Below are 25,060 nucleotides of genomic sequence, written 5' to 3'. Positions count from 1 at the left end.
ACAATCTGCAGAAAGTAGCCAACTAAATGATACAATACTGAAAGTAATTCACTTGGATTTGAACGTTCTACAGACTAAAGTGAAATTGTTATACACCCATTTTTCTTCATGACCTTGCCATATGTCCATAAAATTAACATGATGCTAAAATAGTACAATCAGGTATTAGAAATATATATTTAAAGACTTCCATGAGTCATTGATGAAGATGATAGATTTTCTTGGTAAAAATGGCAAATTTCATTGTTGTTTGATAAAGGATATTATGGTTACATCACTGCATGGTTTGCAATGTTCTAATGAGTATGAGTAGTACAGATGATTGACAATATATGAATAAACACTTGCGATTTCTATTTCAGACAGAGAAAAAATCTAGAGCTAAACTTTTTTAAAGCAAACATACAGTATGTATTATTGGTGTGTGAAGTTGCTCTGATACAGTATTAATATTTGAAATTTTTTACTGCATACATTTCCCACACAAACCTATATCTGCAATGAACCATGTGTTTTGATGGCATTGGTGAATTGGACTGTACAAATCTGCCCTTTCAAATTTACTGAGATTTTTTTTGGAAGTTTGGTACAAAGGAAGCTAGAAAATATGTCAAAAGTTTGTGGTTTAACTTTAGCTGGCTTTTGTATTTTAGTTGAAATGCTTGTCTTCCCCAAAGTTTGCTTTGTTGTTTCATAAATTATCAACATGAGAACAATAGGATGGGAAGACCATTTGTAAATTTGTTTTCAGTGTCTGTTTATGGTTTTTATATCTTAAACTCTTTTGCAGAGAGTGGCAGATTTCAGATTGGCTTTTGTTGCTTTTGTGAAGAGAGCACTTTAATACGTAAATGCAAACTCAGCTACAGAATATAAACCAATGGAATATATTACCAAAGTGCTAGTAATTATATAGGGGAGCGAGGGGGTAGAAGGCTGAACATAAAGACAAATTTATCTTTTTTTAGGCAAGCAAATTTCAGTTAGACAATGTTTTCTTTTTTGCAAAGCCAATATTTTTTAACTTGCAATTAAGACAGATTTACTTGATGGCCATATGAGAAGAATTTAAATTCATAACTTGTCAGGGCAGATAAAGTTCATTTGGGGTCAGTGAGAGATGGTGTAAAACTCTTGACAGGTTGACAATAAATTGTGAAGGTTAGAGGCTTTGTTGGCTATTTTCAGTTTAACTATAATGTCCAATACTTATAAGAATAATCCATTAATGTGTGATTTGATGGATGTATTCCAAGTTCTTACTAAATAGTTAATCAGTATTGCCCCAGCATTGACTCAAAATAAATTCTTCATGAAATTCATGGTGCATTTTTAGTAGTACAATATAAAGCAACACTCTTTTATATCAAACATTGTATTACTTAATTATTTTGTTTTATGATTGTAAAACTTAATAAAGATTTAATGGGCTGAATTCATCCTTGTTGTAACTTTATTAAAAGTTAGTAATCTTAGACCCACAATGAATTAGGCTTTATCATCTTTAGTAACTATTTTAAGTAGCAGTTTAACTTTTAAAGAATTTGTTGACCGGGTGCGCTGTGCATGTGTTGGGCTGGTGTAAAAGCGTTTCAAGTTTTTAAAATCTTAGCTTACGTCACCAGGAGATTTTTAAGTTTTGTGATTCTAGCCCTGTAGTAGGTACCTCATCATAGTACCAGGCTATAATTGGCAATAAAATGGCATAATTGACATTTTCATCACAAGAAAAGCTTAAGGGTCAAAAAGCAGCCATGTGCCATACCCAGAGATTTGAGACATGTTGATAGAGCTAAGTGGGGGAATTTCATAGTGCTTGCTATCACTATACTTGGCTCTAACAGATGTTATTAATCTTTCCTTTTCATGAGCATCAAATTTATGTCCTCCTGACACCAAATACATTTTTTAAAATGTTGATTTAAAAGACATGAAAGTAATGTTCTGAATAAATCAAATTTACACAGAGTAAACTGTAACATTATAGGTGAAGTATGTCTTCCATAAGCTGAATACTCTAAAGTTTGCCTTCCAAAGAACATGCGTTAGCATCTGTATAACTTGGGGGGAGGGGAGAGAGGGGGGAATAATTTTTCTCTGCCGTTGGGTACTTGGCGAAAATTATATTCTGTTTAAAAGAAACAGCCATTTAAAATTAAAATGTGAACCAATAAGAAAGTAGGTTATTTTTGTGCTGAATTTTTTATTTTTGTGTGCTAAAAATTTCCTTTAATTAGCTTCCTCTGTAAAAGAAAACTTGTGTTCAGTCTGTGCTGGAATGGATTTACTTAGGATGACATGTCGGAGGGTTAAGTGGGGGGAAGTGGTTGTATTTCTATAAACCGTATACAGTGTTTAGTTACTTGCTTTTGAGGTACCAGTAGGCTTCAATAGATTGTTTTGCTTCTGTTAACTTTTAATAGTGTAAAAAAAAAGCTGAGAAAATCAGCAAAACTCTCTGTGCATAATTTAATTTGTTTTCGTTTTCAATAATAATTGGAAATGTAAATTGTCAGAAATTTCTTTTTAAAAACTATATTGGACTTTGGTTGCTATTCCTGTGTAAAACCACAGTGTTTGAGTGTTAAAATAAATCAAAATGAGGGTATTCTAACATTCTTTAATATTGCTTCCTGATCATTCATTTTCACTCCCCCCCCCGCCTTCTCTCTCACCAACTCTTTTTGTGCAACTAAAAAAATCCTTGTGTGAGGTTGTTTCAAGTTGTGATGGGGGGGAGTGGCGTGGAGGGAGAGTGGCATTTCAGCACAATAGGAAAATTTTTAAAAAAAGAAAGTCTCTCTGCAGCTGTGTACTAAGGCAACATCTGTTGGAAAGAAAATCTGTGGGCATAAAATGTAGTTATAAGTTATAAATAAATGCTTGAGGAAGCAAAAAAGAGTGCAGAGTTGACTGCGTCATTTTTGCATTACCTTTGTAATAGCCAGACTCGTATTTGCTGAGTGGATTTTATGATAGGCTAGTCGACTCCACTATGATTAAAGTGTCATGACAGCTGATGTTAACTGCAGAATTCTATTGGCTGGAACAATCAGCTTTTCATACAGGGGACCTGCAAGGGAGTTTCTCCATTTAGGACTGGGTGGTTTTGTGAAAGGCCCAGAGCAAATGCTGCTCTGACAGGAAATAGCTTACTGAAGTGGTATGTTTTTACAAAGCGTTCTGACAGCAGCAAATGCTTAACAGGTGTGTGACAGTGATATTTTTAGAATTTTACAGTTTACTTGACATTGTTTATGAATAGCCGCTAAGAAATTTTTGCCTGACTTTGGAATCGGTCATTTCTGATGCTCCCTCTCAGGGAGCACTACACCTTGTAAAATATAGAGCTGCTGTGAGAGCTCTTGTTACTTTTGGTGTGTCGACACAGAAGGAACATTATGAGAGTGAGGAAGACAATTGAAGGAATGCATTTATCAAGTCAACACCTAAAGAGAGTGACAGCAAAACCTCATAAAATATCTGTTTAAAAAAATAGAATAAAGCTAAAAGTATTCCAAGAGGTAAAATGCAATAGAAAATTTCAGACACAAACATGAATCGAGGCCAGCCCAGTTGGCAGTGATTTGTCGTGTCATGTGATAGAGCCAGGTTCGATTCCCAGTCTTTCCCTGGGCTGGGAGCACCTCAGATGCAGCACCCAGGGTTCCCAGGGTGAGAGAGCACTTCCATTGTGGTGTAACACTTTCTGTGGCAGATCTAGGAGCTGTACTGACAGGCTATTGAAGGAGGTGCATCTAGTGGCTATGTGGGAGGGGCTGATACGACGTTTTTATGGTACTGGAAATAAGGGTGTAAAATGGGGTGTGCAAAAGGTGGGATGCTTGGAGGAGCAGGCGGGGGGAAAACCAGAGGGATGGGGGGAAAGAAAGAACAGATCTGGAGGGGGGGAGGGAAGAAGAAACATGACTAAAATGAAGTGTGATAAGTTTATCAGACCTGTATTGTATGAAATATAAAAAACTGTTTTGTAGTGCCATATACTGTATTCTCTTCTGCATGAGGAAAAAACATTTTCATCAGGATAAAAAAATCATTCAAAAATGCTATTTATAATACATGTCTAAATTAATCTTAGATAAACCATTAGCTGGTAAAGAAAAAATTTGATAGCTAATTTTTAAATAAGCATGATTTATGTTACCCATTTCAGTGTTTTGTGGGCAGCATCTGAATTGATGGCTACTGGGATTTAAAACACAATGTGTAATATAAACCAATAAACATATTATAAATTGATTTTTTTATCTGAATTGTGTGAAAATGAATAATTACAGTTACTATAAAACCTATGTGTATGTTACACTAATATTGCAAAAAGGTATGCACATCTAAGGCCAATTCCAACAGTCTTGCTCCACAATTTGTATTCAAAATGCACCAGCCACCCAAGACATTTTCTACTAGACTGCTGAGTAACTTAAATCCACTGCAAGGGTCCCCTTCCCCCAAAGTGCTTATGTAAACTACAGGCAAAGCAAAAGCCAGCAAAGAGCTATTTTTACCAAGGCTGCTGCAGTTGGGGGAGGGTAAGGGCTTTGGGTCATGTAGGAGGGCATATCAGAGGGGCGTATCCCTGCGGTGAGCTATATCAAGCCCTGATCATGTGGCCTCTCAGTACTGCAGCATTTTTATAGCAACTTGTGTAAAAATTATTCAAATTAGATCATTTTCTGAACTGAAAAGTGATCACTATATAATCAAGTACACTTAAAATCCTGGAAACCGAGGTTAATTTACTATTCCTCTTCATGTATTGTAAAATGCTGGCAGTAAGTATTTGTGAAATTACTGAAGACGGTATGTAGAATGCAGTACCTATCCAGCTCACTAGCTATCAAGCTGCCACAACTGAACTTTAACTATTCCTGTATAGACATTCCAAAATCTTTGAATAACACCTTTAAGATGGTACTCTAGGCATCTGCAAAATTCATGACTGCCAAGGCAACTTTCTGCCTATGGTAATTTTATAACAAACTATGAATGTAGTAGTTTACTTGATTCTCGATATTTTATACTCAGTTGAGTCTCAGCAATGATCTGGTCTTTATTTTACCTAGTTTTCTAGTACAATACTGGAACTGGAATTTTTCTTTCCTGCTGTGCCATAGTACTGTACATATTTATGTGCAGTAGGAAGGAAGGATAGACTTGTGGTTAAGGCACAAGATGAGTTCTATTCCTGGCTCTGCCACAAACTTCCTTTGGGAACTTGGGTGAGCCAGTTAACCTCTTTGTGCCTTAATTTCCTCATCTGTAAAATGGGCCTAATACTTCCCAACCACACAAAGGTGTAGAGATTCATATTTGCAAAGTGCTTTGAAATGTATGGATATAAGATATCAAGTGAATTCAAAGTAGCAATATAGTCTTACATAATCATTATTCCTGTGGGTAATATCACTGGCTGCGGAAATTAGATGTACGGTGTATGTAACCTGATGTATCAGTAAGTGAAGTTATTAGTAAAAGTAAAATATGTGTAACAATCATGAGCATATTCTATCAGATGAACATGTCATTAAAAGGTTTGTTTTTAAAGCAGTAGATTGGAATGCAGATTTGAAGATTAGAGGATAACAATATATGCAAGATTAGTGCTAATATCCTGATCTTAATGTAAATTATGTGGTCGTTAATATTTTTATAAACATCAATAGATTGTGAGTTGTGAATTCCTTTGCATTCTTTCAGAGAGTGCTTTCATAGAGGAGATCCTTGACCTTTCCCCATTTCTGCTAGAACACTTTACTTTCTGCCCGTGCTCCATGGAGTCACACTACCATAGGACCCATCCACCTTATTACCAAATGCAATTTCCAGCTTTCACAAGCTGTCTCCAGAAGCAGTGATCTCGACATCTGTTTGCTTCACAATGTATATTCAGCGTAGGTAGATCACTAATTCTGTAGTTGATACAGAGCATTGCACAAGGAAGGTTAGAGCCGAGGGAAGGGGAGAAAGGAAAACAAGGCAGGTCAAAGCAGAGCTGCTTTCATTCAAAGAAAAAAGCTGGCCTGCAACCAACTTGAGGATCAGAGGAGGTGTTGATAAGTTTCCCAGTTTTGCTCTGATTGGATCACAGAGCCTTATCAGGCAGTAACCCAAGTGATGCTTAACCATGTTTCTTATTTTGAAAGATGACTAGAATCTTGTTTAAAAATAGCTTTAAAATTCAAACCATTAAATTTGTCACCAAAGTATTTTTATCAGGCTCCCAGCTGTTTTCTTAGTGAAAAAGTGAACTAAAAATAGGTAAAAAGAAAAGGAGTCTCTAAGGTGCCACAAGTACTCCTTTTCTTTTTGCTGATACAGACTTACACGGCTGCTACTCTGAAACCTAAAAATAGGTAGGATCTTTGCTGTTGCATGCAGCGACAAGAATGTATCTCTGTTTCAGCTTTGACTTTCCATAAAGAAGTGAAAGGTGATTGTTTCCATAAGAGCTTGCTCCTGGGCCTTATTTAAGAAAAGTCTGCTAATAATGCCAAAATTGTGTACATTAGTTTTGTGATATAGATACATGTATGCTAAGGAATACCAAACTGATTTTCCCTCAAGACAGCAGCTCAAACCCTGGTGTCTTAAAGTGAAAGATTAGTGTTTCATCCATTAAGCTTAATCACCTTACTACAGGGTGAAAGAAATGTTTGTAATAAATGTTTTAACAAAAAACTAGTTTTGCCTTAACTGTAGCAATAAAATGATTTTCCTACCATTATTATGGAGATGTGGTATCTGCTCCCCAGTTAAGGTGTCATGAGCCGTTCTGTTTTGTTCTATGTAATTTAAATGAAAATGTAAAGTCTAAGATAGAAGGAGTGACACTTAATCACCATTTTGATACTGCATAGAGCATCAGATATTTATCGGTCTGAAACTGAAGTTTACTTGCCATCAATTTTTTTTATTAAAGAATATACAATCTGGAGTAGCAAAAGTCCCTTTTATAAAAGTTTGGACTACAGAACTGGTAGATTGCAACATTCACGTCTTAATAGTGTTTTTCTGAAATCGTCTCCTGTCTAACATTTATTCCTAATAGCAACCCCAGAGAGGGTATTAAGAAGAATACTCAGGGCTTGTCTGGCGCTGCAGCTTTCTTGCTCAGGGGTGTGAAAAAACACTCCCCTGAGCGCAGCAAGTTTTCAGCGCTGTAAAGCACCAGTGTAGACAGTGCACCAGTGCTGGGAGCCACGCCCCTTGTGGAGGAGGGGGTTTTAGAGCACTGGGAGAGCTCTGTACATTAGCTTTATGATACAGACACATGTCTGCTAAGGAATACCAAACTGATTTTCCCTCAAGACAGCAGCTCAAACTCTGGAGTCTTAAAGTCGAAGAGCTCTCGCAGCACTGCACCGCGACCACACAAAGTATGTAAAAGTGCTGCCAATGTAGACTAGCCCTAAGTGTGGGGCAGAGACATTATAGGTTTTGGTTGGACTTCTATACATATTTTACCAAAGGTAGGAAACTCTGGAACAGTTCCAATCTCATCATGAAAAAGATTTTGTGTATGGCTGACTTTTTTGTTTGTTTGTTTGTTTAAGTACTCTTAGTACTTAAAAACCTAAATAGCTATTTCTTCTGTTTTTACCTCAGTTTGATTAATATCAGGATTTTTGAAACGAGAAGAATAGTTGCCTAATTCAGCACGTTTGAGAGATTCTCTCTATAATTGACAGGTTTCAGAGTAGCAGCCGTGTTAGTCTGTATTCGCAAAAAGAAAAGGAGTACTTGTGGCACCTTAGAGACTAACCAATTTATTTGAGGATAAGCTTTCGTGAGCTACAGCTCACTTCATCGGATGCATAAAAGTGGAAAATTGCTAAAGCAACAGAAAAATCACACTTTTCCCATCATGTTGATGGTTTTTCTCTGTGGTACTTCCAACCTTGACTACATAAGACCTGTGATATTTATAGAATAACATGTGGTCGCATTAGCGCATAGGGAAGTTAAAAAACAAAAACAACAATATAGCATTTAGAGTCACTATCAAGAAACGTAAATCAGAGTAGCTAGTCTCCTGTGCTAAACAGAAAAGCTGTGGGACCTATTATTAAAATGTAAGTCTTGGAAATTAAAATTATTTAATTAAAGGGAAGGAATAGTATTTTCTCCTTAATGGAAATACAGGATGGACTTCCCCGTGCAATAAATATTTTTACCATGCTACGTTTAAACTTTTGTTTACATCTAATTTTCTTCTTCCTGAAATATAGATTTCTAGAGAGGTTGGTGGTTCCCAACTACTCTGGCATCTTGACTTCCAGCCTTCCTAGCTGCATGCTGGTATTCCAGACACAGAACTTGCTGTGCATGGGGTTGGTTTGTTTGTTTCAAAGATAAGTAAAGTTACATAAGAAATAGCATCTAGATGTGTTGAAGAAGAAGAAAGATGAAAAAAGGGGCCCCTTACAGCACATCCTGGTAGGCCTCTTCTTGGCACTGGCTCTCAGGGTCATCATCACTGGAGGCCAGACAATATGTTCAAGGTACTGAAAGCCTTGTTGTGCTGGAAAAGATTTGGAGAGCAAAGAAAAGACGGAACCAAAAACTCTTATATTTAGTAGTTGCACATTATTAATACTAACTAGTACTTAATGTTACGGTTGTTGCTTTCAAAGTCATCTCTTTTACTGTGGAAAGTTCAATACTTTGCTGCAGTATATATTTTACATTCTAACTATAGGAAATTCTTCAGTGGAGTCAAAACACTGCAGTGTGGTAAAAGTTGATATTTTAAGTGAAGCTACAATATAATATATAGTATTTTAATCATATTTTTATATCATATGATATAGCATGGTGTAACACAACCCCATTTCATCCAGAATCACTTATTCCTTTAAAAATAAGTTCCCTCCCGTATCGATCCCAGTTGACTCTCTTCTACCCCCAGAGTTCCTGCTGTTCGTCTAGAATCTAAACCGTAATCCGGAAGCTCTAATTATAGTAATGCAAAACAAATGGAAATCCTGGAATTGTCTTTTGCACTGTAGATCATGCAAGTGCTAAGTTACAGGTATAAAAGTAATAGGTGACCCGAAGAGTCTGACGAATTCTGAATCATTCCACGAGGTTTGGTATCGATCTGTGAAGTGGCTAGTATAACTTTGAACTAATTAGTAGTACTCTCACTTCTGGGCCTGGAAGCAGTGGGTGCAAGCTTCCCACTGTGGTTTGGGCTCAGACTCAGTGCTGTCACTGCAATATTAAAGTGTGCTGTGCAATTAGTGGTGTTTCCCTGCAATGAGATATTGTAAAGAGATTTTACCTTTGATTGTCTAGATAGAAGTTAAAGTGGTGGTGTTCTTGAACACTGCTTTAAAATGCCCAGTTCTGTTCAGTTTGTCATTAGATTGTCTAAATTCTTCCTTTTTATGTTGACGGTGGAGATAATTAAGGTTTAGGACTTGAAGAAGAAGGGGGTGGGAAATGAGGATGGAGAGAGCTTTGAGAGAGTCAATGCTGGTGAGGGAAATCTTAGACGTGTCAAAGTGTTTAAACAGGTTTTTAGAGCTTCCTCTTAGCATCTGAAGTTGGGTCTGGATGAGTATAGATGGAGAATTTGGAGGCTCTGTTTCACAGATAAAACTAGTGAAAGTAGACCCCCTGCTGCCCAGCTCCTTCTCCACTTTGGCATTACCTTGCTGCACATCAGCCCAATTTTCCATTCAGTAAATACATTCTAGGGTTTTTAATCTGAATTTTGTAACTTATTCATTATGCAAATTGGTGAATTAGCATCTCTTGATACTGAACCCCAGAAAATATACAACATAGCATAGGTGAAATCAGGAAGGAAAACAAAAGTAGTGGTATTCTTCCAAGCTTTACCCATTTCAAATGCAAAAATGAGACACTGTTCTCAGGCTGTGTGGATGTTAAAAATCTGATCACGTGTGCTCCTCTTGACTCCTTGGACTTTCAGTCTTTTGCTAGTGTAACTCCCACCCATTAACTCTATTGGGCTCCTTGGGTTTGGCTCCCTTTAAAGAGCCTCAGAGGTCCTGCTGGGAAGTTTGGGACTGACTGCTTCTTTACTGAGGAGGGGGGAAAAACTAAGTGTTTTTAATGTATCAGGTCCACCCACTTGTGATGTTAAAATGAGCTGTTACTCAGAGTTGATTATGTAAATATTAATAATATATTTTCTTCCTCCCTGCAGTGAAATAGTCAATGATGCTAACTTTTAAATTGTCATCACTGAGCTTCTGAATTAACATCCATTGAGATGAAGGCAGTTCATACCTCTCAGAACTGCTGTTTCACACTCTCCACATGCTCAGGCAGATGTCACAGCATTGCTTTGCACATGAATCACATTTACAAGGTTTACTTTGCAACAGCTAGCGACTTACTTTAAAAAGAAAAAAAAAAAAGTGAAAGCTGAGCTTTTGGAGACCAAGAAGGCAGATGGGAGGGGTGCCACCAGTATGCCATATCATCACATAACCGCCCAATTTGAGCCCTAGCCCAGGTAGTTTCCGTTCAGGACTCCTCTGCCACCTGCCAGTGTGATTCAGCCTTGAACTGGAGTGACCACCTTTTGGAGAGTTAATTTTCCAGGGACCATTCGGCCTTCTGAGTCTGCTAACAATGATGCCAGATGTGATGGTGCTTTTCTGTGATGCATATTGAGAGCATCAGATCATTTCATACAAGTCACTGAACCACCGTCTTCGATATTTGATATAAACCTGCACTTGATATTTTGATCAGTGAAAGGCTCAGTTTCCTGCTCTTATTCTGAGCCATCCATTCCCTCCATTTTGGTGTTTTATTTTTTAATGTCTTTAATAGTTTTTTACTGAAACTTTGGGGACTGTCTTTCAGTGGGATACTGTTCTACCTATTGATCTAGCTAGGTATTTATAAAACTCCTGTCAGTATAGTAACTAGGTACCATGCAGCTAATTTAAAACCACTTTGTGTCTGAAAGGGCCATACTCTCCACTGTTCCCTCATTATTTCATTTTCTTAAGTAGATAAGTTAAAGTTTTAAGAACAGGGGATTTAAACAGTCCCTCCGGTTCCCTCCCTCTTCCTGGTTTGTGTACACCTCCCCCTACACATACACACCAACTCTAACACTGTTTCTGCTCCATTATTTGTGGCATCTGCCTCCTCCTGCATGAGTCATGAAATCACAATGGAAATCCCTCTGTATGCTGAAATCAAGAACATGATTCTTAGCTTGTAGAGGAAAAGCTGAAGTAGTGCCTTGTCAGGGCTTTTACGTTCCCTGTGCTCATATCTGTATGAACCCTGCTGTTGTCTTAGTCTTAATAACATGTCAATGGTCTGCCAAAAAAAAACCTACACCATCTTGCTGGGTTTTCTTTAAATATTTGAAAAATTAATTGATGGAAATTTTGTTTAAGAATAAATTTCTCACAACCAGTAGACCTGGGCGAAAAAGTGGCACCAAAATGGTTTATCTATTTTATTCTAAAGTACCTGTCTGTCTGTAAAACTTCGGTGTTCTGTGAAGTTTCCACTACAATTTTTAAAATTAAAAACTTATCAAAATACCTTTGTAAACAGTTCTGGAAATTTATCACCTTCTTTAAAAGTTATTGAGGATAACTTCCCTGAGTGAAGGCCGAGGGTTTTATCCAGATCTTGGTGGTTTGTTAGATTTTGCTTCTACAAAGAGAAGCGAGGAACATGAAAAGTGTATCTAAGGGTATGTCTACACTACAAAATTAGATCGATTTTATAGAAGTCGGTTTTTAGAAATCGATTTTATACAGTCGATTATGTATGTCCCCACTAAGCACATTAAGTCGGCAGAGTGCGTCCTCAATACCGTGGCTAGCATCGACTTACGGAGAGGTGCACTGTGGTTAGCTATCCCACAGTTCCTGCAGTCTCCGCTGCCCATTGGAATTCTGGGTTAAGCTCCCAATGTCTGATGGGGCAAAAACATTGTCGCAGGTGGTTTTGGGTACGTCGCCAGTCGCCCCTCCCTCCATGAAAGCAACGGCAGACAATCGTTTTGCGCCTTTTTTCCTGGGTTACCCGTGCAGACGCCATACCACGGCAAGCATGGAGCCCACTCAGCTCACCGCTGCTGTTGTGAGCATTGTAAACACCTCGCACATTATCTTGGGGTATGTGCAGAACCGGGCTAAGAGACGCCAGCACGAGGATGATTGTGAGGAGGACGTGGACACAGATGTTCCTGAAAGCACGGACTGTGGCAATTGGGACATCATGGTGGCAGTAGGGATGGTTGATACAGTGGAATGCCGATTCTGGGCCCGGTGAACAAGCAAAGACTGGTGGGACCACATAGTGTTGCAGGTATGCGATGATTCACAGTGGCTGCAAAACGTTCGCATGCGTAAGGCCACTTTCCTTGAACTTTGTGAGTTGCTTTCCTCCGCCCTGAAGTGCAGGAATACCAAGATGAGAGCTTCCCTGACAGTTGAGAAGCGAGTGGCGATAGCCCTGTGGAAGCTTACAACGCCTGACTGCGACCAGTCAGTCAGGACTCAATTTGGAGTGGGCAAGTCTACTGTGGGGACTGCTGTGAGCCAAGTAGCCCATGCAGTCACTGACTTCTGTTACCAAGGGTAGTGACTCTGGGAAATGTGCAGGTCATACTGGATGGCTTTGCTGCAATGGGGTTCCCTAACTGTGGTAGGGCGATAGACGGAATGCATATCCCTATCTTGGCACCGGACCACCGTGCCAACCAGAACGTAAACTGCAAGGGGTACTTCTCAATGGTGCTGCAAGCACTGATGGATCACAAGGGACTTTTCACCGACATCAGCGTGGGATGGCTGGGAAAGGTGCATGACACTCGCATCTTTAGGAACTCCGGGCTGTTCGAGCAGTTGCAAGAAGGGACTTATTTCCCAGACCAGAAAATTACCGTTGGGGATGTTGAAATGGCAGTAGTTATCTTTGGGGACCCAGCCTACCCCTTGTTCCCATGGCTCATGAAGCCGTACACAAGCAGCCTGGACAGTAGTAAGAAGCAGTTCAACTATAGGCTGAGCAAGTGAAGAATGGTGGTAGAATGTGCCTTTGGACGTTTAAAAGCTCACTGGCACTGTTTGCTGACTAGGTTAGACCTCAGCACAACCAGCATTCCCATTGTTATTGGTGCTTGCTGTGTGCGCCATAATATCTGTGAGAGTAAGGGGGAGACATTTATGGCAGGGTGGGAGGTTGAGGTAAATCGCCTGGCGGACGATTTTGAGCAGCCAGAGACCAGGGCAATTAGAAGAGCACAGCTAGGCGCGCTGCGTATCAGAGAGGCTTTGAAAACCAGTTTCATGACTGGCCAGGCTACGGTGTGACAGTTGCATGTGTTTCTCCTTGCTGCAAACCTGCCCCCTTTGTTATTTTAATTCCCTGTGAGCCAACCACCCTCCCCCCTTCTATCACAGCTGGCAAAGGAAATAAAGTAACTATTGTTTTGAAACCATTCATTCTTTCTGTATTAATTAAAAAAAGTGAGATAACTGACAAGGTAGCCTGGGTGGGGTGGGGTGCGGGAGGAGGGAAGGACAAGGCCACATTGCTTATTGTAGCCACACTACAAATCAAAACTGTTTGAATGACAGCCTTCTGTTGCTTGGGCCATCCTCTGGAGTGGAGTGGCAGGGTGCCCGGAGCGCCCCCCCCCCCCCACGCGTTCTTGGGCATCTGGGTAAGGAGGATATGGAACTTGGGGAGGAGGGCAGGCGGTTATACAATGGATGCAGTGGGGGTCTGTGCTCTTGTTGGCTTTCCTGCAGCTCCAACAGATGCTTCATCATGTCCGTTTGCTCCCACATTAGCTTCAGCATCGCCGCCTGCCTCTGCTCTTCGCTCTCACTTAATGCTTTCTTGGCCTCTGCCACTGAATGCCTCCATGCATTAAGCTGTGCCCTATCAGTGCGGGAGGACTGCATGAGCTCGGAAAACATGTCATCGCAAGTGCATTTTTTTCGCCTTTTAATCTGCAGTAACCTCAGGGACAGAGATGTTAGGGGGAGCATAGAAACATTTGCACCTGCAGGGGGATAAAAAGGGAGAGTAAAATTTAAGATGATACATTTCTGAGAACAAAAGGGAGACTCTTTCACAGTGAATCAAGCAATTCACAGCAGACAGCACATGTGCTTTAGGTACAAGGTTGCATTTTGCCTTTTATATTGAGTGCCTGCTGGTATGGTGACACATCACAAATGGCTGGACAACAGAATTCAGTTTCCAGGCCGCCATGGTATGCGTGGTTGGCTTCTTACACCTTCATAACATGTGGGAGTGGTTTCAAGCTGCAGCGCCACCCTTTTTCATAGCAAGCAATGCCGGTTGGGTTTCACATTTAAAAGGAGGGCCTGCGGTTTTCAGGTGGATATGCAGCACACACCTCCCCCCATCCCGCCACATGACCATTCTCCTGGATGATCCCTTCACCCCTCCCCCAGCCACGTGATCCCTTTTAGCCAAGCGCAAACAACCCAGCATGAACGGGGTCCTTTTATTGTTCCCTTACAAAAATTCCCCTATTTCAACTTGGTGACCATGAATGATCTCACTCTCCTGAGGCTAACACAGAAAGATATAGGCCGAATGTTGCTTGAATGCGATCAAAACCCAGGACCATTCGCTACCATGCTTTGTGCTGCAGTGATTCCAGACTACTTGCTACTGGCTTGGCGTGGTGAAGTGTCCTACTGTGGAGGACGAAATAAGGCAGCCCTCCTCAGAAACCTTCTGCAAAGGCTTTCAGAGTACCTCCAGGAGAGCTTCATGGAGATGTCCCTGGAGGATTCCCGCTCCATCCCCAGACACGTTAACAGACTTTTTCAGTAGCTGTATTGGCCGCGAATGCATCCCAAGTCTTCAGGGCAAATCAAACATTAAAAACTATTGCTTTTAAACCCTGTGCTGTAGTTACAAATGTGCACTCACCAGAGCTGCCTTCTCCGGCTTCAGGGTCGGAGAGCCTTGGGAGGGCATTGGCTCCAGGGTGATGAAAAGGTCCTGGCTGACTGGGAGAACGGATTCACCACTTGCCAGCTGCGCGTTCTCCTCCTCCTCCTCCTCCTCCTCCACAAAATTGTTGCATGAGACTCCCCCCTTGCAGGTGTCCACAGACAGTGGTGGAGTAGTAGTAGGGTCCCCCCTTAGAATGCCATGCAGCTGATCATAGAAGCGGCATGTATGGGGCTCTGACCCGGAGCAACCGTTTGCCTCCTTTGTCTTTTGGTCGGCTTGCCTGAGCTCCTTAACTTTCACACTGCACTGCTGTGTGTCCCTGTTGTAGCCTCTCTCCACCATGCCCTGTGCGATTTTGGCATATATATTAGCATTTCTTCTTTTTGATTGGAGTTCGGCCTGCACAGATTCTTCTCCCCATATAGCAGTCAGATCCAGTGTCTCCCTTTCGCTCCATACTGGAGCTCGTTTGCGATTCGGGGGGGACTGCATGGTCACCTGTGCTGCTGAGCTCGCCACGCTGACCAAACAAGAAATGAAATTCAAAATTTCCTGGGGCTTTTCCTGTGTACCTGGCTAGTGCATCGGAGTTCAAAGTGCTGTCCAGAGCGGTCACATTGGAGCACTCCGGGATAGCTCCCAGAAGCCAATATCATCGAGTTGTGTCTACACTACCTCAAATTTGACCCAGCAAGGTCGATTTTAGCGCTACTCCCCTCGCCAGGAAGGAGTACAGAAGTCGATTTTAAGAGCCCTTTAGGTCAACGGAATGGGGTTGGTTGTGTAGACGCATTCGTTTTAAAATCAACCTAACACAGCTAAATTCAACCTAACCCTGTAGTGTAGGCCAGGACTAAGTGAGCTACAAAGAGTGAAATTTGGATGGATTTTTCATTTTACTTGTTAAAGTTTATATCAAAGTAAGACCATTTTGGAAATTTTCAGAAGGGTGGTTTCTCTTTCGTGTATGCAGGTTGTGCCCTCAAAATTTACACCTTCAACTTTGTCCTCACCTTGGAGTATGGGTGCAAACCTGAATATTTGTGCCTCTGTCTACATTAGTATGGGTACAAAACAGGCAGAGGGGCAAGTGCTCTCATTTGTGCACCTTTTTACTTTATTTTATGGCAGAAAAAGTCAGAGATTTGGCAGGTGAAAATTTCTTAGGGCATTTGCACCCGAGAAAAGAAAAATAGGCCTGAGTTGCTCTAAAATATACCAAATTTTGTAAAATCAATTTTGGAGCTCTAGCTCACTTGCCATAAATTGGATTAGAAGTCAGGCTTTTAATCTGTCTCTGGTATTAGCCTGCATGGCCAAATGGAATGTTTGTCAGAAGAAAGGATAATAATTTTATATCCTGATTCAATTCTAGAGCATTGAACCTTTTGTAGGAGCTTCAACAGTAGATGCCAATTTGTGTGTCTCCACTTGCAGAGGCCTCGAGTTGTTTTTCTTAAGTTTGAAAAAGAAAAAATGGGTAGCTTGCCCCAGAGGAAAACAAAACCTGAAATGTGAGTTGTTGTGAACGGTTTAAGCGATCAACTCCAGAACAGGTATCGACAGGTTGTTTCTGTAAAGGAACTTACTGCCATTCCAGTCCCAACAACTGCCTGGGGATATGAGGATTGGCATGAAGATGTGATGTGGATTTGAGCTTCCCATGAGGAGAACAGGTCAAAAGTATTTACTTTTTGCCAAAGAATTTTACTTGAAAATACAGAACATAATATCTCAAGTTTGACGTTGACTTGCAAGGCAAAGACATGAATATTTACCTTCTGCTGAATTTACATGCTGTATTTTTAAATATTGAATTATTTGATATATTAATCTGAAGAACTTTTGTGTTTATGTATATTCAAAAGTAGGCAGTTAGGGTCTCACTGTCACCATCTCCAGAACATGACCGTCATTTATCCTTACTTTGACCTGGCCTGTCAACTATTTGAATTCCTGAATCATTCCTAACCTTCCAGGGAAACCAGAATCCTGTGTTCAGAATACTCTCTCTCGTTCCCTAGAAAGTGAAATCATACCCTGTTTCTCTCGTTATCTTTAACTACAGTTCAAAATTCCATTTCCACTTTTCAGAACTCTCTCTGTCAGTACTGTGCAACTTTGCCTAGAGGGAACCTAGGTTTTAGGCTATACTTGGCACATGTGAGTAAGGAGAAATAAAGGCTATTCACAGCACTGTCACTTACTGACTTCGAGTCATTGAATCTCTGTATTGTTTGACCCATTTGTGAAATGGAAGTAATACTTTCCCATTTCAAAGAGGTGGTGTGAGGCTTACTGTCTATAGAGCAATTCATGGCCCTTGAATGGGAAAATTCATGGAAGTATACATTGTTATGACCACCTCTGATCTATTTTTCATTTAGCCCCTTCAGTTACTGAATTTCTTCCTCCAGTCTTGGCCTTCTCCCTTTCCACAGTAAATGCTTAGGTACACTTTCAGGACATCACTTCAACTACCCGAAAGAAGTCACTTCATCTATTTAAATTTCACCTTAAAACGTTCCTGTTCATTTTAGCTTTCGTGGAACCTAAACTCTCCTCTCCTTTCCCATCCCTTGTTACAACATCTTCCTTTCTTTTCTCACTCACCTCTTTTAATTAGTCTGCTGGTGCTTCATTGAATCTTCAGTGTTGTTAAATGTCAACTTTTTACCCAATCTTTTTCCATTTCTACTTGCATCTAATTCTGCAATGTTACCTTTCCCAGCACTCTGCATTTTCTGCCACCTGCATGAAGGACACTAGAAAAATACACTCTATCTTACGTAAAATAGCCACATTATCTCATAGTTAGGGCTAAGATTTTTTCATGGTTATTTTTAGTAAAAGTCACGAACAGGTCACGAGCAATAAACAAAAATTCACAGAGCCCGTGACCCGTCTGTTACTTTACTAAAAATAACCAGGGGGAGGAAAGGACTGACAGGGCAGGGAGGAACTGACAGGCCGAGATCCCCGCCATGGTAGGAGGCACAGCCCCAACTCCAGTGGCCACAGTGGGGGGCACAGCTACAGGGGGGGGACAGCCCTTGCTCCAGAGCTGGACCAGCTGCAGGGCTGGGGCGCGTGGCCCCGGCTGCAGCCCCTCCATGCCCAGGAAGCCATGGGGCTTGGGTGCAGGGGGCTTGGGTGCTGCAGCGCTGCGACAACCCCGGCCTGGCTGCAGCCCCTGGAGGAAGTCACAGGGCTCGGGGTGCAGGGTCCTTGTTCCAGTCAGCCCTCGTTGCAGGGCGAGGGCGCACAGTCCTGCCTCCTCTTCCTGAAGCCCTAGAAGGCATGGAGTGTCCGGCAAAGTCACGGAATCCATGACTGCCGTGACCTCCGTGATTAAATCGTCACCTTACTCATAGTAAATTATCAGAAAAATTACATTGCAAAAATCTGATGTTTGCCTTTCAGAAATACCTGACTTCTCTACTCCAGGGAGTTTTAGAAGATGTACTAATTTAAATTTTAAAAGATTGTATTGATGTGGTAAATTATTTTTATTGAGAGGAAAATAATTCTACTTATTTGATGGCACTGGTGGGAGCTAAAGACCATGAGGAGAAAGTCCGTATAAATATTTAGTTAACACACAATTAAAGGATATCCCATCAGGTTCATCTATTTCTTCACTATTTAGAGCGGCCCCTAATACACATTTTGCATACCAGACTGTGGTCTTCCTAAAAATGAAATGTCTCAAATCTCATTGCTGGTCATTATCAGTTTAACTAAAGGTGTGTTTTAAATTTGATTTAGTTCCTGTTTGGACACTCCTAAATTGGATTTAAAATGTATTTTTTAAAATGTAATTTAAATCAGTAATTTACCACCTTAGATACATCAATATCAGTCATTTTAACCAGTTTAAGAGTGTCCATACAGCGATTTTCACTGGTTTAATTAAATCAATTTTAAAACACTGCTTTAGTTACTGGTACAAATTTGTGTGTAGACAAGATCTAAAGACTTCACCAGAGGACACATCCCCATCTATTTTGGCATTACATGGACTCTAGCCCTTACAGCGTACAACAGCCACACTGATCTGTCAGCTGGCTCTGAAGATCCATAAAATAGTTCCCCATCAGCTCAGCCACCATGCAGTCCAACTTGTGCGAAAGTAACCCATCTCTGTGACACAGTCCTGCTTCTTTCTTCTACACATCCTCAGTCCATGAATAACTGTGTGGCCTTACACTCAGAATGATACTGTCAAGGCCAGCCCATATTGCAGCTGGGAGAGATATGGTCTCAAATTTCACCAAATTCCTCAGTCAGCGAAGGTAACAATCCTGCAGCTGTACAACATTATAAAACTGTGGAAGTAAGGAGAGAGAAAGCATGTTAACTGACATCATACAAGTAAATGTTTGGTTCTTAAACACCTATTCCAGGGGTTCTCAAACTGGGGGTTGGGACCCCTCAGGGGGTCGCGAGGTTATTACATGGGGGGTCGTGAGCTGTCAGCCTCCACCCCAAACCCCGCTTTGCCTCCAACATTTATAACGGTGTTAAATATATTAAAAAGTGTTTTTAATTTATAAGGGGGGTCGCACTCAGAGACTTGCTATGTGAAAGGGGTCACCATTACAAAAGTTTGAGAACCACTGACCTATCCCCTTTCAGATAAGCATCTTCCAGCAGACAGGTAGGACAAAAACATTTGTGAAACATGGATGCGAAAAGACAGAAAGATATGTTTATGATCAGACCCATGTATGGTCAGCCAGACTTGATCACTACGGGGTTGTCTACACACTGACACTCAGGAAAGTTAAGACAAATTAATTAAAGGTGTGAAGTTAATGCACATTAGTTAAAAAGCATGAAATCCCATGTAGATGCTCTCGTTGACCATTCAGATGGGAATTTAATGCTCTTTAACTTACACACATTAACGTCACGCCTTTAGTTAATTGGTCTTAACTCCCCATGTAGAAATGCCCTAATTCTTCTAGCTTGATGGTATTGAGGGTGGCTAAAGACCATGAAAGCAAGATTCATTGTATCATTGATTAACATACAGCATGAAGCTGACCTGTTAGTCTGTTGCTTTTAATTACTTATGTAAAAGTACAAATTGTAGTATTTAGCGTATAGGCCTTCTCAGTGAAATAACTGAAAAAGTCATGAGTCTTCCAGGCATCCCTATAGAATTTCATTCTTCTAGACAACAGTTTTTGTCTGAGAATTATACAAAGTTAAAATCACATTAAATAGCAAAAAAGGCAGAAATCGCTTAGATATTTTATAGAGACAGCTTTGAACATTAGCACTTAGCATTCCTATCAACTTTTACACAAACTGTAGCTGATCTTAGTTCCCACGTGAACATCTTGAAGTTAGCCTTACTTAGGAATAATATATACTATTGCCTTTCAATTCACCTTGAATTAACATGTGGCCTGTTTAAGGGATGGGAGTCTTAATTTGACCTCGTTAATTCAGCTTTGTCCTTTTATTCCAAAGTGCATGGTAAATAGAGTTAGGTAAACTAAGGTGAGCCATCCAAGCAAGCTTGCTTTTTAAAAAGGGAGAAAAAACTTGCATAAGGTCACTGCACTTTGAGTTCCTCTTAGGCCTACATCTAAATAACTGGCTGGGATGCGGGATGCTGAGTCCAAGGAAATAGTATTCTGGATGCACCTGTGCCAGAAAAGCTGTTTTGATTGTTTTTGTTAGAATAAGGATCATGAATCAGAACTGGTTTCCATTTTTATCCTACTGCCCAAAATTCAGGGAGAAGAGGGTTTGCCAAAAAAAAAAAAATGTGGGGGGGTGTTTTGGGTCTCTAGACTTGAATAAGTCGTGGGGTTTGATATGTGAACACTTTAGGCTGCAAAGAAGAAAAAAAGGAAACATGATGAATTAAGCTATGTTAAAAAAACAAAAACGAGTTAACAGGGATTGCTGCATGTTCGTCACTGCTCACTAACACACAGTGTTCCAGCCTCAGGCTTGCCCAGGAATTGAATCATGACACCATGATCTCATTCATACCGTTACCTTTCATTTCTGCACCCTGTGTGCTTGGATTGGTTTAAGCTTTCTACTGGTTTGGTGAAATAATTTTCTGGGGTGGGGTGAGGGGTTGTTCTGAAGTTATTTGACATATGCAGGCTTGCAGTGAAGAGTGAGCCTTGCAGGCATACAGTAGTAAGTTTTTTAAACACTCTGTTGATTCTGATAGTTGAGAATGCCAAAATGCCTCATTACAAGTTAAAAAGGTATGGATAGAAGCAATTGGAGAAGCCTTAATTGTGTTGTTTATTTGGGGGGCTATGAGGAGGATGTTTGGCTTGGGAGGTGGATAATCAAATACATTCAAGGGGCCAAGACATCGAAAATGGACATAAACTTCTAGAATTAAATTTGCCCTGGTTTAGTGGAGAGCATGGAGGACTGGAAAAACAGCTGCACGTGGAGGCATCCACTCCCCCTGTATGTTGCAGAGACGGTCTGCACTTACTCAGGGGTCTCAAACACGCGACCAGCCCACGGAATTATTTCCTGTGGCCCGCCATAGCTCCCCTCACCCCCCTCCACCTCCACCCTCCCAGTGCGCCAAGTCCCCACTCCTCCGCCTACCTACCAGCGCTTCCTACCGCCAAACGGCTGTTTGGCTGTGCTTAGGACTTTCCAGGTGGGAGGAGCGGGGACACAGCGCGCTCAGGGGAGGAAGCGGAGAAGAGGTGGAGCCGCGGCGGGGATTTGGGGAAGGGGCTGGAATAGGGGCAGGGAGGGGGTGGGATGAGGTGGGGCAGGGCCTCATGGAAGGAGTGGAGCGGAGGCAGGGAGGGGGGCTTTTGTATCTTCGTATGAAAAGGTGTGAGTGATGCAGCCCTCGGGCCAATATACTTGTCCTCATGTGGCCCTCAGGGTGATTTCAGTTTGAGATCCCTGACTTAGATCTACCTAGCTATGTAGTGTGCAAAATTCACACGCTTTAGTACTGTAGTTAAGTCAACCTAACCCTAGCATAGAATTTTTCCATCGACCTAGCTATTGCCGCTTGGGGAGGCTGATAATCTACAGTGACTGGAAAATCCCTTCTGTCACAGTAGGAAACGTGTATGCTCTGGTGCTACACCAGCATTACTTTAGCACCATATATGTGCTACTGTAGCAGCTGCAGTATAGACATGGCCTGAGCAATAATGGGGCAGGCCAGTGATTTGGGGGAAGCAAGCATCTAGTTGCTTTAATACCATGCACAAGTGGCCTGGAAGTGGTATGACTGCTCGGAGACTGTAGGCTGGAGGTAGCAATAGGGTTAGTCTGGGCTTTTTAACTAATACTTTTTCCATCCAAAAATGCCAGTTTGTCAGAACCAAAATGTCACGAAACAGGGCTGGTTTTTACAAATCCCCTGACTCCAAAAAAAAAAAAAAAAAAGGTGACAAAAGTTTTTAATTGTCTAATTATTTCATTTTCATATTTTGGAAACCAAAAAAAAATCCAGTATTCTGGTTCAAAATGATTTTTCATTCAGAAATTTAAGTTAATTAGATTGAAAAATGTTAAAGTAGTACAGTCAAAATAAAAACGCAACATTTTGATTGACCTGAAAAAGGGGGGGGGGGGGGTTCTTTTGGATACACTAACATTTTCTAGATTGTGACTTTTCGTCTTGATTTGGGAGGGTAACCATTTTTAAATATTCACAAGACAGGAAAACCATGTCCTGCCCAGCTCTAGGTACTAGCCATGGGTGCACTGCTGCAGAGCTAATTTCTCTGTCTTCAATCACTCTCACTCCCGTGCTTCACCCACACAAAGCCAGAAAACTTAGGCATTCTGTGACTGAAGAAGATTCCACTCCGAATTAGTAAAACATTGAAAAATGTTTCTTTATTCTTATCGTGTCTTGTGATTCATGCTAGATGAAGCTTGGCACTGATTTCCGTTGCTTACACCGATCCCAAGCTTTTGGAGTATCTTTTCAGAATAAATGAATGGAAATTCTGAATTATATGTAACATGCATGTTACGAAGTACATCTTTCCAAAGAATTTCTATGAAATCTGCTGTTTTTCTGAAATGTGCATTGTTCAAATGGCAAACGAACAAAATATATGTGGTTAATGGGGGAGGGGGAGAAGCTCTTATATATATTTGAGTCTGGATGGAACTTACTCTACAATTTTTAGAAATGAAAATATCCATGTAGGGACCTAAAGGAATCCTGTGGGCTGATGGTGCAGTTTGCATAGAATGCCTGTATTCGTGTCTTTATGGCATTTGGAAGATATTTTGCCGTGGTTTAAATGCTTATTACAGCTGCACTACTTTGATTACGTCTGCAGTCCCCATTGTTTTTTGATGAATTACTAAGACTTTATATTTTGTGTATTGTCTCGTTTCTTGATTATAGAATAAAATATGGTTACTTCATTAACGGATCTAATCTCTCTTGCCTGTTTTACATCACAATGGCTGCTATTTCTGATATCCGTGAAATCATTTATTATATATACCTTCATAAGGCTTATTCCTAGACTGTTGATGTATCAGCTGGTAGCTGAATCTCATGATTGTACAAATGTTTGCTGTCAGCTAAACCAGCTAACATTTTTGACACAAATCTGTGCCCATATAGATAATTTGGACATAATTGAATAGATTGATCAAGGCTGTGTGCTAAAAATATAAAATTCTCTCATCCATGAAAATGAAAGAAAATGGATGTTTTAAAGGCAGCCATCGTCGAATAGGGGCATAGGGAAGTGAACGAAGTTCTGCAGTGACTTAAAGGTTTTGCCTTTCACCTCTGAATTCAAGAGTTCAGATTGACTTGAGTTGCAAGTAAAACTAATTTGTGATCTTAGTCTAGTCTCTGTTATATTATTTGTCCTTCAGAAATCTCCATGCCGTTTGGGACAAAGTGGCAGTATTTGCCTTCAAGAACTAGAACAAGAATAGCTAGAGTGCTGCAACTTAGGAGGTGGCAAAGTAGTATGAGTAAGTTTTCAAAATACATGATCCTGAAAGGTGCTGAGCACCTGTAATTCCCGGTGACTTGACTTGGAGATACTTGCTTAAGCCCTTTTCCCATCAGACCCATGATGTCTGCCTGTCTCTCATCTAGTTATTGTAAGAACAGAAACTTACTGAATTCAGGCCAAAACCTTAAAGAAAATATACAAAAATCTTTTTTAAAAAAGGCCTCACAGGCAAGTGATTGTACTGTTAGTCTTTAAAGTGGCATGGTTTGCCACAGATGGGGGGGCAGGGGGGAGGGGGAGGGGGATGGAAAACTGAAGCTTTCATGTTAGTGATGTAACTTTTTTTTGTAAACCTACCATAAATTCAACCCTGCATTAAAAAGCAATCAAAGTTGTTTCTCTGCCTCACTCTGGTTGTCTCTGTGTATGAGTTGAGAGATGCATTGTGCCTTTTCAGCTTCTCAAACAGCCTCTGCCTCTTTTTATTTGTCAAGCTGGGGCTAGGCTGGCCCCATTCCAGATGTGTCTCACAAGATTTGGTGCTGATGATCTATTTATAGAACTGTGGTTCCATTGTCATGACAACCGTGCTAGAGGCCAAGGCGGCTGGGAGCTATTTCTGGACTTGTGCTGTAATGTAAAACTGATTGGGAAAGTGAGTGCATCCTCTAAGCCAGACTAACTTTAGACAGGCAGAGAGAAAAAAAACATCCACAGTTTCTTTAAATACACTTTCCGTTTCTCCTACTTTTTCCCCGTTTGTTCTTTTCTTGGAAGTTTTTGAAAAGCATGCATTTTCTACTCTGTATTGCCTGCAGTGAAACAAAATGCATTTTCGGTCCTGTGGCCTCTTGTGGGTTACACTTTTAATTATGCAGTTTAGGAAGCAATACACGTAACCAAGCTGCATTTTTGTTTTTAAGGAAGGGTGGGTTGTTCTGGGTTTTTTTGGTGGCAACACAAAAGTAATGGTTTAATTTACAGTGGTTGTAGTTTTGTAGTTCTTCATATCCAGTAGTTTTAATATTAAATTTTTCGTGTGTGCTTTGTGCTCTCCACGCCATATAAGGAACTGTAACCTTGATTACCGCAAGATGATTCCAAATATATGGAGTCATACTTTTCAG

General features: G+C 40.8%; 1 protein-coding gene across 7 annotated transcripts in view; it reads left to right on the top strand.

Moving 5' to 3' along the window:
* The window catches only part of GNAS (GNAS complex locus), a 255,492-nt gene that overhangs the window by 206,726 nt on the left and 23,706 nt on the right, over positions 1-25,060 (top strand). The window contains exon 1 of one of the 7 annotated variants that reach the window (XM_037877188.2): positions 3,145-3,207. The exons of the other annotated variants lie outside the window; for them this stretch is intronic. Coding sequence (XP_037733116.1) covers positions 3,197-3,207 — 11 coding nt within the window. The 5' untranslated portion in view covers positions 3,145-3,196. Of the gene's footprint in view, positions 1-3,144; positions 3,208-25,060 lie in introns of those variants that run through there. 7 annotated transcript variants of the gene reach the window in all.

The sequence above is a fragment of the Chelonia mydas genome, chromosome 13 (assembly GCF_015237465.2).
Source record: "Chelonia mydas isolate rCheMyd1 chromosome 13, rCheMyd1.pri.v2, whole genome shotgun sequence".
In the NCBI taxonomy this organism is placed as follows: Eukaryota; Metazoa; Chordata; order Testudines; family Cheloniidae; genus Chelonia; species Chelonia mydas.
The sequence above is the reverse complement of the archived record's forward strand: the minus strand, read 5'-3'. Positions and strand labels throughout refer to the sequence as shown.